The sequence below is a fragment of the Schistocerca gregaria genome, chromosome 1, assembly GCF_023897955.1.
Source record: "Schistocerca gregaria isolate iqSchGreg1 chromosome 1, iqSchGreg1.2, whole genome shotgun sequence".
NCBI lineage: Eukaryota > Metazoa > Arthropoda > Insecta > Orthoptera > Acrididae > Schistocerca > Schistocerca gregaria.
In genome coordinates this window covers 1,107,266,057-1,107,281,001 of record NC_064920.1, presented here as the reverse complement: position 1 = coordinate 1,107,281,001, position 14,945 = coordinate 1,107,266,057, and the positions used below count along the sequence as shown (strand labels likewise).

General features: G+C 44.8%; 1 protein-coding gene across 1 annotated transcript in view; it reads left to right on the top strand.

Moving 5' to 3' along the window:
- LOC126283162 (sialin-like) overlaps positions 1-14,945 on the top strand; it is a 186,260-nt gene that overhangs the window by 69,825 nt on the left and 101,490 nt on the right. Inside the window, exon 4 of the mRNA XM_049982250.1 lies at positions 8,202-8,286. Within this exon, the coding sequence (XP_049838207.1) occupies positions 8,202-8,286 (85 nt within the window). The remainder of the gene's footprint in view (positions 1-8,201; positions 8,287-14,945) is intronic.

Sequence of the window (14,945 nt, the reverse complement as noted above, 5' to 3'; positions counted from 1 at the left end):
TACCACCTACCAAGTGTGGTGTCTGGCGGTGACACAACTGTCGTGGCAACTGCTGCTCGAATGGCTGTTACGGATGCAATACGATGCGTCACAGCCATGCACCGAACACGATGGGCTTCCCTTTCGGTGGTACCACGTCGCCGTCCGGAGCCCGGTTTTCTTGCGACCGTACCTTCCCGTGACCACCGCTGCCAGGAATCACTTACAGTAACTACATTCCTGCGAAGTTTTTCTGCAGTATCGCAGAAGGAACATCCAGCTTCTCGTAGCCTTATTACACGGCCTTGTTCATATACAGTGAGCAGTTGATAATGATGTGTGCGTCGTCTTAAAGGCATTATTGACTAACATCAACTCATCACGTCCAATCTCAAAGCTAACTAAAGCTCACCACTGCTACAGCGCTAATCGAAACAATCTTGGAATCCAGGAATCACTTACAGTAACTACATTCCTGCCAAGTTTTACTGCAGTATCGCAGAAGGAACATCCAGCTTCTCGTAGCCTTATTACACGGCCTTGTTCATATACAGTGAGCAGTTGATAACGATATGTGCGTCGTCTTAAAGGCATTATTGACTAACATCAACTCATCACGTCCAATCTTAAAGATAACGAAAGCTCACCACTGCTACAGCGCTAATCGAAACAATCTTGACTGCGCCACGCATGCGCGACTGGCGCGAAATTTGAATAGACATCGTCTTTTAGATATGGAAACACAACTCGCACAACTCCTCCTTGGTGTTGGGAATTTCTTCGTCACTGTGCATAAATATATTTGATGATTATCTGACGTCGTTCGCCTACTTATTTTGTCCGAATAGCCGGGCGCGGTGGCCGTGCGGTTCTAGGCGCTACAGTCCGGAACCGCGGGACTGCTACGGTCGCAGATTCGAATCCTGCCTCGGGCATGGATGTGTGTGATGTCCTTAGGTTAGTTAGGTTTAAGTAGTTCTAAGTCTAGGGGACTGATGACCTCAGGTATCAAGTACCATAGTGCTTAGAGCCATTTGAACCATTTTTTCCTCAGAAAATAAAAGATTGGGAACAGGATTTCTTACAAATTTAGTTCTTCTAGAAGGTTCTACACAATTTTCATAGTCTCCAAAAATTTCGTTTAATTCTATAGTGCTCTGTTAGTTTTACACGACGAGTCTTGAACTCAGGTGTCATTGGAACTGCCAGTAATCACCCTAGCAAATCCAAAAGTTTTGGACTCATTTCATTTTATATGTCACCATATTTCCGGTTGCAGTACCCCTCCAGGGATGCTATGCGTATATTACTCACTTCCTATTTTTTCCCAGTTAATGTGTCAAATGTGTATTAAGTTTTGTTGTAATTGCTTCAGCTATTTTCGAAATCCCGCACCCGTCCGCAATCCTAATGGATTTCTTTCCAGGTACGTGTACTAAGTAGAAATTGCTCCTGGCGTTCAAGACCTCATATGTTGGAGCAAATTCGCTTTTGCCTGTAAAGATATCACATTAGTATTTATTTCGGTATCTTGAACAGGTTTGTGGGACCCTCTGCGTAGATCTAATGTAATTTAACCACAATGTTAATTTAACTGTGAAGTCGTGTCAGCTGTAGTAATATTCGGTACCTCTGTAACATAGAACTTGCAAATCAACATATTAATACTGTCAACACACACACATCCAAAAAAAGTTTTGCATCACCTCGATCTTGAAGGAAGTCATTCACAAGATCTGGGAGATGGGGGCGCGAATTGTCGTCCATGAAGACGAATGCCTCGCTAATATGCTGCTGATATGGTTGCACTGTCGATCTGAGGAAGGCATTCACGTATCGTACAGCCTTTACGGCGCCTTCCATGACCATCTGCGGCGTACGTCGGCTCCACGTAATGCCACCCCAAAACAGCTGGGAACCTTCAGCTTGCTGCAGTCGCTGGACAGTGTGTCTAAGGCGTTCGGCCTGACCGGGTTGCCTCCAAACACGTCTCCAATGATTGTCTGGTGAAGGCATATGCCACAATTATCGGTCAAGAGAACTTGATGCCAATCCTGAGCGCACCATTCGGCATGTTGTTGGGCCCATTTGTACCGCTCTCCATGGTGCCGTTGTTGCAAAGATGGACCTCGCCATGGACGTCGGGAGTGAAGTTGCGCATCATGCAGCCTATTGCGCACAGTTTGAGTCGTAACACTAGGTCCTGTGGCTGCACGAAAAGCATTATTCAACATGGTGGCGTTGCTGTCAGGGTTCCTCCGAGCCATAATCTGTAGGTAGCGGTCATCCATTGCAATAGTAGCCCTTGGGCGGCCTGAGCGAGCCGTGTCATCGACAGTTCCTGTATCTCTCCATGTCCGAACAACATCACATTGGTTCACTCCGAGACGCCTGGACACTTCCCTTGTTGAGAGCCCGTCCTGGCACAAAGTAACAATGCGGACACGATCGAACCGCCGTATTCACCGTCTAGGCATGGTTGAACTACAGACAAAACGAGCCGTGTAGCTCCTTCATGGTGGAATGGCTGGAGCTGATAGGCTGACGGACCCCTTCTATCTAATAGGCGTTGCTCATGCATGTTTGTTTACATCTTTGGGCGAGTTTACTGACATCTCTGAACAGTCAAAGGGACTGTGTCTGCGATACAATATCCACAGTCAACATCTATCTTCAGGAGTTCTCCGAACCGGGGTGATGCAAAAGTTTTTTTGATGTGTGTATATAGTTTGTGATTTTCTCATCTGGACAAATCTCGTAGCTTTTCCTTCTACCGTAATTACACTCTAAGACAAAAGAACGACTCACCGCGTAGAAACTATCCGAATACGAGGTGTGATAACGTATTGGTCTACTTCTGGCCCTTATGCAAGCAGTATTTCTGCTTGGTGTTGACTGATAAAGTTGTTTGACGTCCTCCTCGGAGATAACGTGCCAAATTCTGCCTGACAGTGCGTTAGATCGTCAAAATAGAGCTGGTTGGAGGACCCTGCCCATAATGTTGCAAACGTTCTCAATTGGGGAGACGTTCTGCGACCTTTCTGGTCAATTTAGGGTTTGGTATGCATGAAGACAAACAGTAGAAACTATTGCAGTGTGCCGGCGTGCGTTATCTTGCTGAAACGTAACCTCAGGATGGCTTGCCATGAAGGGCAACAAGAAAACGGGATGTAGAAGATCGTCGACGCATACCGCTGTGCTCCAAGTGAGTCACGGATGACAAGCAAAGGGGAGCTGCTATTAAATGAAATGGAACCCCAGACTGTCGCTTCTGGTTGTCGGGGCCATATGATGGGTGACAGTCAGCTTGGTATCTCACTGCTGACCTGTGAGTCCCTGGACACGTCTCTGGCCTGGAATGGCATTGACTGGAGCAGATAGTCTTCAGTGCTGACCCTGCTTCGAACTTATCTCCAATGAACAGCAAAGATGTGTCTGGAGATGTTCCAGGCAGTGGTTGGTGACGAACCTGTGTTCCGCCATACAGCCCGACAACCAGTAATGATGGTGTATGGTTCAATTTTCTTTTCATAGCCGGAGCTGTTCTATATCATCCGTAGAACACTTACAGAACAGCGGTATGACGAAGATATTCCACACCCCGTTTTCTTGCCCATCATGACAAGCTGACTGTCCTGGGCTTACGTTTCAGCAAGATATTACCCGCCCGCACACGGCGAGAATTCCTAGTGCTTGGCTTCATCTTTGCCAAACCCTAACTTGGCCAGCAAGTTTGCCGGTTCTCTCCCCAATGGAAAACTTTCGAGCATTATGCGCAGGGCCTTCACCCAGCTCGGGATTTTGACGATCTAACGCACCAATTGGACAGAATTTGGCACGACATCCCTCAAGACATCCAACAAGACTATCGATCATGCCAAGCCGTATAACTGCTTGCATAAGGGCCAGAGGTCGACCAACGTGTTATCGGCTTGTTGAATTTGCGAGACTCTCTCTCTTTCATTAATCATCCAGTTTTTCTAACTGTAATCATTTGTGTGTCTGTACAGGTTTTCTTCCCATTCCGATAATTTCTTCGTGGTATGTCGTTTTTTGTCGTAGATGTATTCTTTATATTTGATTATATGTCAAAGTATATTATTGGGTGGGAACATTCATATAAACTGTCCACGAAGTACAATTCATAAGTCGTTAAACACTATATATTTTCGTGTTTCTCTATAAAACGTAATACATCACTGACAGTTATAGAAATTATTTCAGCACTTGTCCAGAACGAGTAAATAACTAAAGCAGAAGTAACCATTTCAAGAGACATGAAAATTTAACGTATAGAGCGAGCCGTGTCGCCACCCGTATTTGGTACGAGCAGAAGATTCACTGTAAAAGCCCTCCGATGACACACACAGGAAATCCCACTGGATCGGTTGTTTGTTTAGCACAGCTATTAGCGCCTGCTGCACCAGTATACGGGGTAACCTGGACTGACTTGAAAAGACCGGCAGCCACTTAAATGAATGCAAATGGCACCCCGTCCTAAACGTGTCTCTCTGGCTGATGCAACTGTGTGTAATTACAATTCTCAAGGCTATGTGAACAACTCACTAGTTGTGTGCTGAGAGAGAGCTATAAAGGTACCTTATTTTTACAATATAGCTAGAAAAATAATTGCGACACTATGGAGGAAATTTCTTTCCTGCACGATTAAGTGCGAAGAAAAAAAAATGCGAAATTGTTACCTGATAAAATTTCCGAACAAATGACTTTCAAATAGTTTTTAATTTACAAAAATATGCCATTGTGATCTTGGCGAAATGTCAAACGTTATAGTCGTAGACTAGAACTGAAGAGTTACGGCTAGAATCACTCACATCTGAAGAATATCTGAGAGTAACAGTTTAGTTGATTATGAAGAGAAACCATCGTATGGGCTCAGTTGTAGGTACAGCAACTGCCAGGCTACCTTTGAGATTGTCTGCTTAAGGTGACGCTGACGCTGACGCTCGAATGACGAGCTGTCCTTGGCTCGAGGTGATGCAGTATAGACATACATATGTCGTTCCTGCAGTTCCTGTAGGGGAGAGAAATATTAATTGACAGTCTAGTCGAATGGTCCTGTCTGGTTTTACCTGAAAAAGAGAAAGACACACTCTGTTGAGGGATTAGTAAAAACTTAATCCCTCAGCAGGTCAGGCCAACGCGTGGTTGGCCTGTGATGTGGTTGTTGGCCCAGTCCACGGATGAGTCGGTTGCGGGAGTGTTCCGTCCTCTCGTAGAACTTCCTGGCGATGGCGCGGAACCTTTCTCGAAGAGGCAGGATTCCGGTGTCCTCGTGGAGTTGGCGCTTCGAAAAGCGCCTCGGAAGATGCATAGCAGTCTTCAGGGCGCGGTTCTGTATCCGTTGCAGAGTCACAATGTGAGCATCTGCGGCTTTCCCCCAGACGACGGCCGCATACTCTAACAGTGGGCGAACCAATGTTAGGTAAAGCGTGATGCCGTGTTGCGGTGGCAATGTCGACTGCGGGTTTAGCAGTGGATACAGGGCGCGGAGGCGTCCAATTGCTCTCCCTTTCACATCACGGATGTGATGCTTCCAGGTGAGCCTGCGGTCTAGGGTAACCCCTAGGTATTTCGCCGTCCCACTCCATGGGATGGGTTCTCCCAGGATTACGAGCGGCGTAAGCCCTGGCGGCAGAAGTCTTCGCCTGGCTCTTTGTGGCGTTGAATTTCAACCGCCACTTTGTTGCCCATGAGCCCAAGGCGTCGCACCCACGTTGGAGGCGGTTTCTCAGCACCTGGGCATTCATGCTGCGCGTGAACAGGGCTGTATCATCAGCATACAGCGCCAGTTCGACTCCTGCCACTTTCGGCGCGTCTGCAGTGTACAGGGAGTACAGCGAGGGGCCGAGAACCGACCCCTGCGGCACCCCTGCTTGTATCTGCCGGTCTGCGGACGTACCGTCGTCAGCCCTCACGTGGAAGGTTCGTTCGGACAGGTACGACCGCAGCAACGTCATGTGAGACGTCGGTATCCCTTGTTCAAAGAGTTTGAACTCGAGACCGTCGTGCCACACCGAGTCAAACGCTCGGGAGACGTCGAGGAACACTGCGCCAAGGAATTCCCTTGTCTCCAGTGCCCTCATGGCCGGTTCTACCACCCGCAACAGCTGGTGGGAATCTGCTTAAGGTATTACACACAGAGCATTTATACGATCCATGCTGGAACACTCTCATGCATGGTAGTAATATCAGGTCGTAAAGGGAAAATCGAGCTTATACAAATAATATCTGCAGTAATAGCAACTGCCTCCTGTGCCCATTGGGAGAGTGCAATAAAAATGCTTAAAATCGCAGCTTGCAAACATTTGAATAAAGATCATAATGTCTCAAAAAATCCTATTTAGAAACTTCCATAAATTGGTTTTAAGGGCTGAGCTGGTGAATTTACTGCAGCACCCTACGTGCCTCAAAACATATTGATTTTTTTCAGGATTCTAACACGCCATATTATTTTCCACCCCATCGAAGCAGGAGAGTGTTTGATGTCCTGGAGGAGCACTTTGGGGACCGCATCCTGGTTCTGGGGTACCCACAGGCCTCGATTGGCCGCCATATTCTCCGGATCTGAACACATGCGACTCCTTTTTGTGGGACTATATTAAACACAAAGTGTACAGCAATAACCCCAAAACCATTGCTGAGCCGAAAACAGCCATTCAGGTCATCGTCAGCGTCGATGCTCTGACACTTCAGAGGGTCATGCAAGATTTCGCTATTCATCTGCGCCACATCATCGCTAATGATGGCAGGTATATCGAACATGTCACAACCTAAATCTGAGTAACTAGTGACGTTTACATGGTGAATAAAGTGTGTGCACGCCATAGTTTGTAACTAATTGATTTTTTTTCATATAGTTCAATACTTTTCACCTTGTACAGTGACTGTTGGTACTCATGGGCCTGAGATCTTTCAGATACAGCGGGTAATGTCGAAGTTGAAATGACCGATGACCACGTGGCGTCCGACACCTTAGTAAGAAAAATTATAAGACTCACTCAACACTGAGTTTAGAACAAATGGAATGAACACTTTGATCGCCTACTTGCTTGTGAGGATCTCGGGGTGGAAATTTGCAAATTTAATCACCGATTTCACAGTGCGACCGTGCTACTTAGTACGCCCTGCGCGGTAGCATAACTTCATGACTGTAAATTCCGTTGTGAAGTGACTAAACTTTAAACGCAAAAATCTAATCCTGACTCACTATCAAACTCCACGTTCCAGCAGAACGAGTGTACCCACCGTCTACTCGGGTCCGGGTGTCGAAAATTCACATATTTCTGTGGACGGTGTGTCTAAGAGTTAGTTCTTGGTGGAGGGGGAGCAACTGACCAATCCTAGGCACCTGTAAAAAAAAGCGTGGCTGCTAAGCCAATCAGAGAGGCTGCAAAAGTGTGGGCGGTCGTCGTTCCTAGGTTGTTTCTGAACAGAGAAAAGATGTAGAAGTTTCTAGAAAGTTCTGTGCTGGATGCTACGGCTCCAGTCAAGGCATTCGATTGTGTAACTGGCGAGAAGACTCGTTTGTGCCGTTGAGACTCGTTCCCCTCAGACAGGCGTAAAGACAACCAACTAACTCTCGCACAGTTACCAGAGAAAGAAAGCGAGGGACTACCTCTAACCTGAAGCTATGTCATCTCAATCAGGTGAATACGTTGGGACTTGGATTATGGAAAGGAATGAGACTGCTGCTCCCAATAACTAAATATAAAATAAACCCAAATGTGCACCTGGGAAAGATAAAATTATGAATGGGGTGCGAAAATAACGAACCCCTGTCAATATGACGTAGCGTAAAAGTAAGTTAAATCATTTTGTTTTAGACAACTCCACTGAAGAATTTCTTCAGAAAAATTCCTAAACTAATTTTTAGGTTACTTTACAATTAACATTAGCGATACAATACAACAATATTCTTTAACATTCAGTCATTTCATTGTATTTATATTCAAATAAAATGTACATCTTTGACTTCTTCAGGCATCCCAGAGACTCCTGTTCTTGAAATCTGAAAGAGTGCAACCACTGTAATGTAATGTAGATGTACTATGGAGCACGTTGTAGCACAGTCGTGAATGTAGCTCTTACAAATATTAAAACGTATTTGTTTTGCTCGAGACTCTTCCTGTATCGAAATTTTACTTTCAGAAAAACTCGAATGTTTATGTAACCTGTTGACACCAACTTGTCGTCATTTCTAGGGCGGCATAGTACCGTCTATTCAAACGCTGACTTCCAGATGGGCGCCTGACCACGAAAGAAGCAAGTTCTCTGTCATTTTCCTGGGTGAGTTCACAAGATTCAAAGCCCCATTTTTCCCCCAAGATCTTTTCTTTTATGTAAACGTTTATGTAACTCCAACTTCTATACTTTACCTTCGTTAGACCACCCCACATGAGCTATACTAAAACTATAACTTATTTGTAGTTGAGTAATCAAAATGGAGACGTAAGTTTAATTATAGTTGCCAGTTTAGTCTGCTATTATGTTTAAAGTAATCCAGAAGCTAATGAGGAAGTGTATACGTGATAATGCAACGCAGGGAAAGAAGATTTCAGATGTACTCTGCTTCCCATTTTGAGACATCGTCATCGTGAAGGACAGCATTTTTAAAGTGATGGCAATCACAGTCTTCTTTTCCCTTAGCGCTGTCGTCGATTTGACAAGTTTCTAAAACTAAAGGCCTCCAGTCACAGTCATCAAGAATTTTCTGACAGGGAGAAAACTTTTACTTGTACTGTAGTCTCATTTTACCCTTTCCCAGCAGACTGCATTTTAGTGGTGTAACTGAAAGAACGAAGCACAGTAATCGCTCAGAGATTGCTCTTCCAGAGTACTTAGAGTGTAGCAAATCAGAGTAATGGATGTGTCAAGCAATTTAGTTTAACAAGCTTTATGTTGAAATGCGTAACTTCCGAACGAAAAATTCGAACCTAAAAACGCTGCATCTACATTTACACAGTTAATTGTTTGGCAAAAGGTAAAAAACTATTTTCGACACATGGCTGGGATGGTACAGCAACCAGTAATATACGATGAAGGAACAAACAGTCTTGGTTGCAGGAATGTACTTATTATCTATTTGCCAATGACGGGTTTCGTCTGATTCAGGCAGCTTGAAATTGGCATACCGAAAAAATTAGATTTTGACACAAGTGATGTGACTGCATTTTGAAACACAGGAGTAACTAGCAAGCAACTGCAACATGACTTACTGAATATTTGGTGGTGGTAGGTACATGTTGATACCGAGCACATTATTTGCTGGGACGTTCTGTGACCTCGGTATCTTATGTACCTAAAACCATTTAATATTGAAGTTGCTTGCTATTAACTCTAGTAAAGCAAAATGGGGTCAAAACAGTTATAATGAAAGTCTGAAGATATCTGAAGCAGGCGAAACGTGTCATTGGTAAATAAAATAGTAAATACGTCCCTGCAACCAAGACTGACTGTTTCTTCATAAATAAAACTACTATCAGAATATTTATGTACCATTCCACTCTCGCGTGGCACATGGAAAAATGAATGTTTAAATCTTTCTGTGCGAGCCGTGGTTTCTCTTATTTTACACTCTAAGAAAAAAAAGTGGTGTACATGTATAGAAAGAGCTTCATAAATTGAACAAGTCAACAAGGCGTTGGTCCATCTTTGGCCCTTATGCAGTCATTTATCGCCTTGGTATTGGTTGATGGAGTTTTTAAGTTATTAGATGTCATTCTGGGGGATATCATACCAAATTTTGTCCGACTGCCGCGCTAGTTAGTCAAAATCCTGAGATGGTTGGAGTGCTCTGCCCATAATGCTGTAAACGTTCTCGACTGGGGAAAGATCTGGCGAACTTGCTGACCAAGGTAGGGTTTGGCAGACACGAAGACAAGCAGTAGAAAGCCTCGCCGTGTGCGGGGTGGCATTATCCTGCTGAAATGGAAGCCCAGGATGACTTGCCGTGAAGGGCAATAACGTGGAGCGTAGATTATCGCCGAAATACCGCTGCGCTGTAAGGCTGACTGGGAGGACATCCAAAGGGGTCTTGCTATGAAAAGAAATGACGCTCCAGACCATCACTCTGGGTTGCTGGGCGGTATGCAGGCGACATTCAGGTTGGTATCCAACTGCTGCCCAGAGCTTCTCCAAACGTATTCTTTCTTTCTTTCTTTCGCTTACGCCATAGTCCCGCTGCGATCGCAGGGCCGGCGTGGTTACAGCGGATTTGGCAATGTTAGTGCTAGGGATGGCCGAATGCCCTTCCTGCCGCCACCCCGTACCCCCCCCCCCCCCCCCATGACGGAATCAGTGTACCCCCAACTGTCTGTGTCTAGTGTAAATCGTGAAATAGTGCGGACGTGTTTCAAATGTCTGCGACGCGTGTAACTGAGGCGGAACGTGGGGACCAGCCCGGTATTCACCTAGCGGGATGTGGAAATCCGCCTAAAAACCACATCCAGGATGGCCGGCACACCGGCCCTCGTCGTTAATCCGCCGGGCGGATTCGATCCGGGACCGGCGCGCCTGCCCGAGTCCGTATCTTCGGCCTGAAACCTCATTAACTTCAGTAGAATTGTCTTCAGTGACGAGTCTCGCTTAGAACTGAGCCTGGATGACAAACGAAGACGTGTCTGGCGTTGCGCCGGACAGCGATGGGATGTCAACCAGAAATCGCCCTCCAACCAGCTCGGGAATTTGACGATCTAACGCGCCATTTGGACAGAATTTGTCACGATATCCCTCAAGACTACATCGAAGAACTCTATCAGTCAATGCCAAGCTGAATAATAGATTGCGTAAGGGCTGCGGTGGTCCAACGCATTATTGACTTCCTCTTTTTTTCTTAATGTGAATTATGAAGCCGCGCGGTTTGAGGCGCCATGGCACGGACTGCGCGCCGCCTCCCGCCGGAGTTTCGAGTCCTCCCTCAGGCATGGGTGTGTGTTTTGTTCTTAGCATAAGTTAGTTTAAGTAGTGTCTAAGTTTAGTTGAAGTAGTGTGTAAGTCTAGGGTCCGATGACTTCAGCAGTTTGATCCCTCAGGAATTCACACACATTTGAACATTTGTATTACGAAGCCAATTTCTTCCTATATAGGGTGGAGTCAACAAAATATTTTCGCATTGGCAGGAGGCAGTTGGTGGTTCAAATTTTGTGAAAAGATCTCGCCGCATTTGAAAGCGCCTTTGTTTTAATGATTGCCACCCCAACTCGCTTATCATACCCGTGATTCTTTACTCCCTGTTTCACTATAATACAAAACGAACTCTTCTTTGAACTTTCTCGATGTTCACCGTCAATTCTATCTGATGAGGATTCCATATGACGCATAAGAGGACGGACAAGCGAAGTTTAGGCAGTCTCTAATAGATCTGTCGCAGCTCCTTAGCGTTCTGCTAATAAAACGCAGTCCTTGGTTCGTCTTTCCCATAACAAATACGGGTACTACGAGGTGGTTGCAATTTAAGTTGTTTGTAAGCCATAGGTACTTAGTTGAATCTAAAAAATTTAAATTTGTGCTGTTTATCGCGTAAACGAAATTTAAATGGACTTTTTTCAGTTCTTATGCGGAAGATGTCACAGGTTCTATTATTTAGGGCCAACTGACACTTATCGCATCATGCAGATATCAGGTACAAATCTTTTTGCAATTCTTTTTTATCTTCCGATGAATTGACTAGGCGGTATACGACAGCATTATCAACGATCTAAGAGGATTGCTCAGATTGTCTCTAAATCGTTTACACACTTTAAGAGCAGTATAGGGCCTACAACACTTCCTCGGACAGGACCAGACATCACTTACGTTTCGCTAGAGGACTTCCGTCAATTACTATAAACTGTGGCCTTTCTTACAAGACCTGTCATGGCAGCTGCAGTGTAACACGTGTTAAGTTCGGCTCGCGAAATTTAGTTGAATTCGAAGGTGTTCTCGCAGGTGGTGTTGTCTAGTACAAGTGGAAATCGTGTAAACAACAGTCTTCTGTGCAGTAGTGCTATTTTTTGTCTGTGCTCCGCCAATATCTGCGAGAAAATGGTAAACAGAAGAGTCAACAGCAGCGCGTCCAGCAGCGGGGAAGCAGCAGGTGCGGCGGGCCTGCTCCTGGCGGAAGGTGCGGCCGCGGCTCCCGGGATAGCGGAGCCGGTCCGCTCTGAGGTAAACTCTGCGCTTCGCGATAAAAACAATCTCGATCTGATAGCAGTCACTATACCAGATACTGTAACGGCAGCGGTATTGGCCAAAATGCGTGAAACTGTTGAGGCCAATATTGCCGAAATTACAGCACTAAAAAAGTCTGTGTCTGAATACGAGAAAAAGGCACGAGAGTTGGAAGTGAAACTATCTGCCGCAACAGACGAGCTAGAACAGTACCAAAGGCGAAATAGTCTACGACTGTTTGGAGTAGCAGAAAATAAGGAAGAAGACACGGACAACCTGCTTATACAGGTCGCGCGTGAAAAATTAGGCGTTGAAGTGACCAAGGCAGACATTGACAGGAGCCACCGGGTGGGACGAAAACTACCAGGTGCTACCAAACCTCGTCCAATAATAATTAAATTTGTGTCGTACCGAAAAAGGGCTGAGATCTTTACCCAGAAGAAGAAGTTAGCAAGGACAGGGCTTGCAATAAGGGAAGATCTGACACACGAACGGCTAAAGATTTTAAACAGTGCCATATCCCATTTCGGTCTTCAGAATGTGTGGACTCAGGATGGCAGAGTAATCATTAAGACAGCAACTGGAAAGAAGACAGTCACAAACATCACAGAACTGAATAATATTAAGTGAAGCTACTCGAGCCAAAAATGCAAACTTAACATCATTTGCAAATTGTAACAGCCCTATACTCAGATATAGTCTTGTAATTGTATTAACTTTTTAATTATACCCATATTTGTACCTTCAACTAATTGTTTTTGTAACTGTATTAAATTTTTACTATTTTTTGTGTCTGTAGCGCTAACCATTGCTTAATTTTAGTTACTGCTAATACTTTTTTCATTTTCTCAGTTTATTCTCTTCCATTCTGTAATAGTTCTATTGCAATTATTAGTCTCTCCTTTAGTCCATTAATCACCCATCTCTTCGGTTTAAATTGTTCATAACAAAAATCACTATCAGTATCACTTTAGCAAATTTCAATCTAATTGTAGCTTCCTACGATAATCACTACCAGTATCACTTTAGTAAATTTCAATTTAATTCTAGCTTCCTACGATAATCTATTAAATATTAAGCTTAGTTCTCTCTGCTGGCAGCATCGGCCTCTTAAATCACTCCCCTTTCCCTTATTTTCACCCTAAGCTGTTTCAAATACGCTAATTACATTTCTCCTCTTACGACATAGGATACACAGTGACACACAGCCGTCACTATTTTGGTCATATTCTCCTTGCACCGAATACCACTAATCCATTTTCTATACTCCTGCAACCTCAGGAAATCTCTTGTAGTCGCCTTTCTTTCGGCACTCGCGCAGTCACAAACAGGGCGTGCAAAATCTCGGACACCCCTGTGTTATGTCACTTGGCGGAAGCACCGACCAGTGCCCCTCGCGGCAGGTAGTGCTTAACAAGGGGACAAACCAGTCTGCCACCCTACTCCAGGCTGCTCAGCGGAACGCGTCAGAGCTTTTAGCAGCTCACTGCAACATCCAGTCTTTACCTGCACATTACGAAGAACTTAGCCTCCTCTTCAACAACTAAACTACCACGTAATCCTCTTATCCGAAACGTGGTTGAAACCACACATATCCTCTGCATCTATTCATCTCCCAGGGTACACATTTCTTAGGGCAGACAGATCAAAAAAGCGAGGTGGCGGGGTCAGCGCGTATATACGAACAGATCTCAAAGCGAAAGTCTTATGTACGTCAAATCCTGCTGAAGAAAAAGAGGCTATATTCATGTTCATTGAAATAAATATACAAAGTCGGAAATTCTTGACTGGCGTCGTGAACAAGCCGCCAAAAAGAAGCTCAATGAGTTCCTTCCAGTCGGAATTACATTCACTTCAGTGTCAATACGAACATGTCATCATAATGGGTGACTTGAACATAGACCTGCTAAGAGACACTCCCTCCGCAGTAAACCTAAGAAGATTGTTTAGTTGCAATAGCATGAACATTCTTCCATTACAACCTACACACCATACGGCGCACAGTCATACTCTTATAGACGTGATCGCAACGAAACAGACTGACAAAGTAAGAGATGTTGGTCAAACATCGGCCCCTGGCCTCTCAGCACATGATGTAATATTCCTGGCCTACTCTGTGCAGCCCCCAAGGATCAAATCGCGTTACATAACTTGTAGGAACATGAAACGTATTGACCTTGACCCTCTAGCAGCCGATTGCTCAGAAATCTCGTGGCATCAAATAATCAGAGAACCTACAATCGACCGCAAAATTAATGAACTTGGTGATAAACTCACTGCCCTCTATGACAAACATGCACCTGTGCGCACAATCCGTGTAAGAAAATCTCCTGCTCCATGGCTGACAGCTGAATTACATCAAATGATGACTAATACGGATGCTGCCCACAGGCGTTTCAAGGCAGATCCGAATCCCGAGCGTTTCGAAGAATATAGAAAGTTACGGAACAGAGTGAAACAATGCATTCGCAATGCTAAAACCAGGCACGCTCGCTCCCTTGTATGCAGCGATCTGACGCCCACGACTCTATGGAAGAATCTCCGTAGCTTGGGGGTCGGAAAGGCAAAATCGGAAAGTATTTTTCATGTGTCAGCTAACGAATTAAGTGAATTCTTCTCTGCACCTCTGAATACCATCACGGCTGATAATTACCGTCCACAAGAATCCCCAAACAGGATAACTAACAACGATACCTTCCATCTAAAACATGTAACAACAAATACGGCAAGAAAAGCAATATAGAGAATCTCTTTTGATGCAATAGGCAACGACAGTATTGGTATAACCATGATTAAGA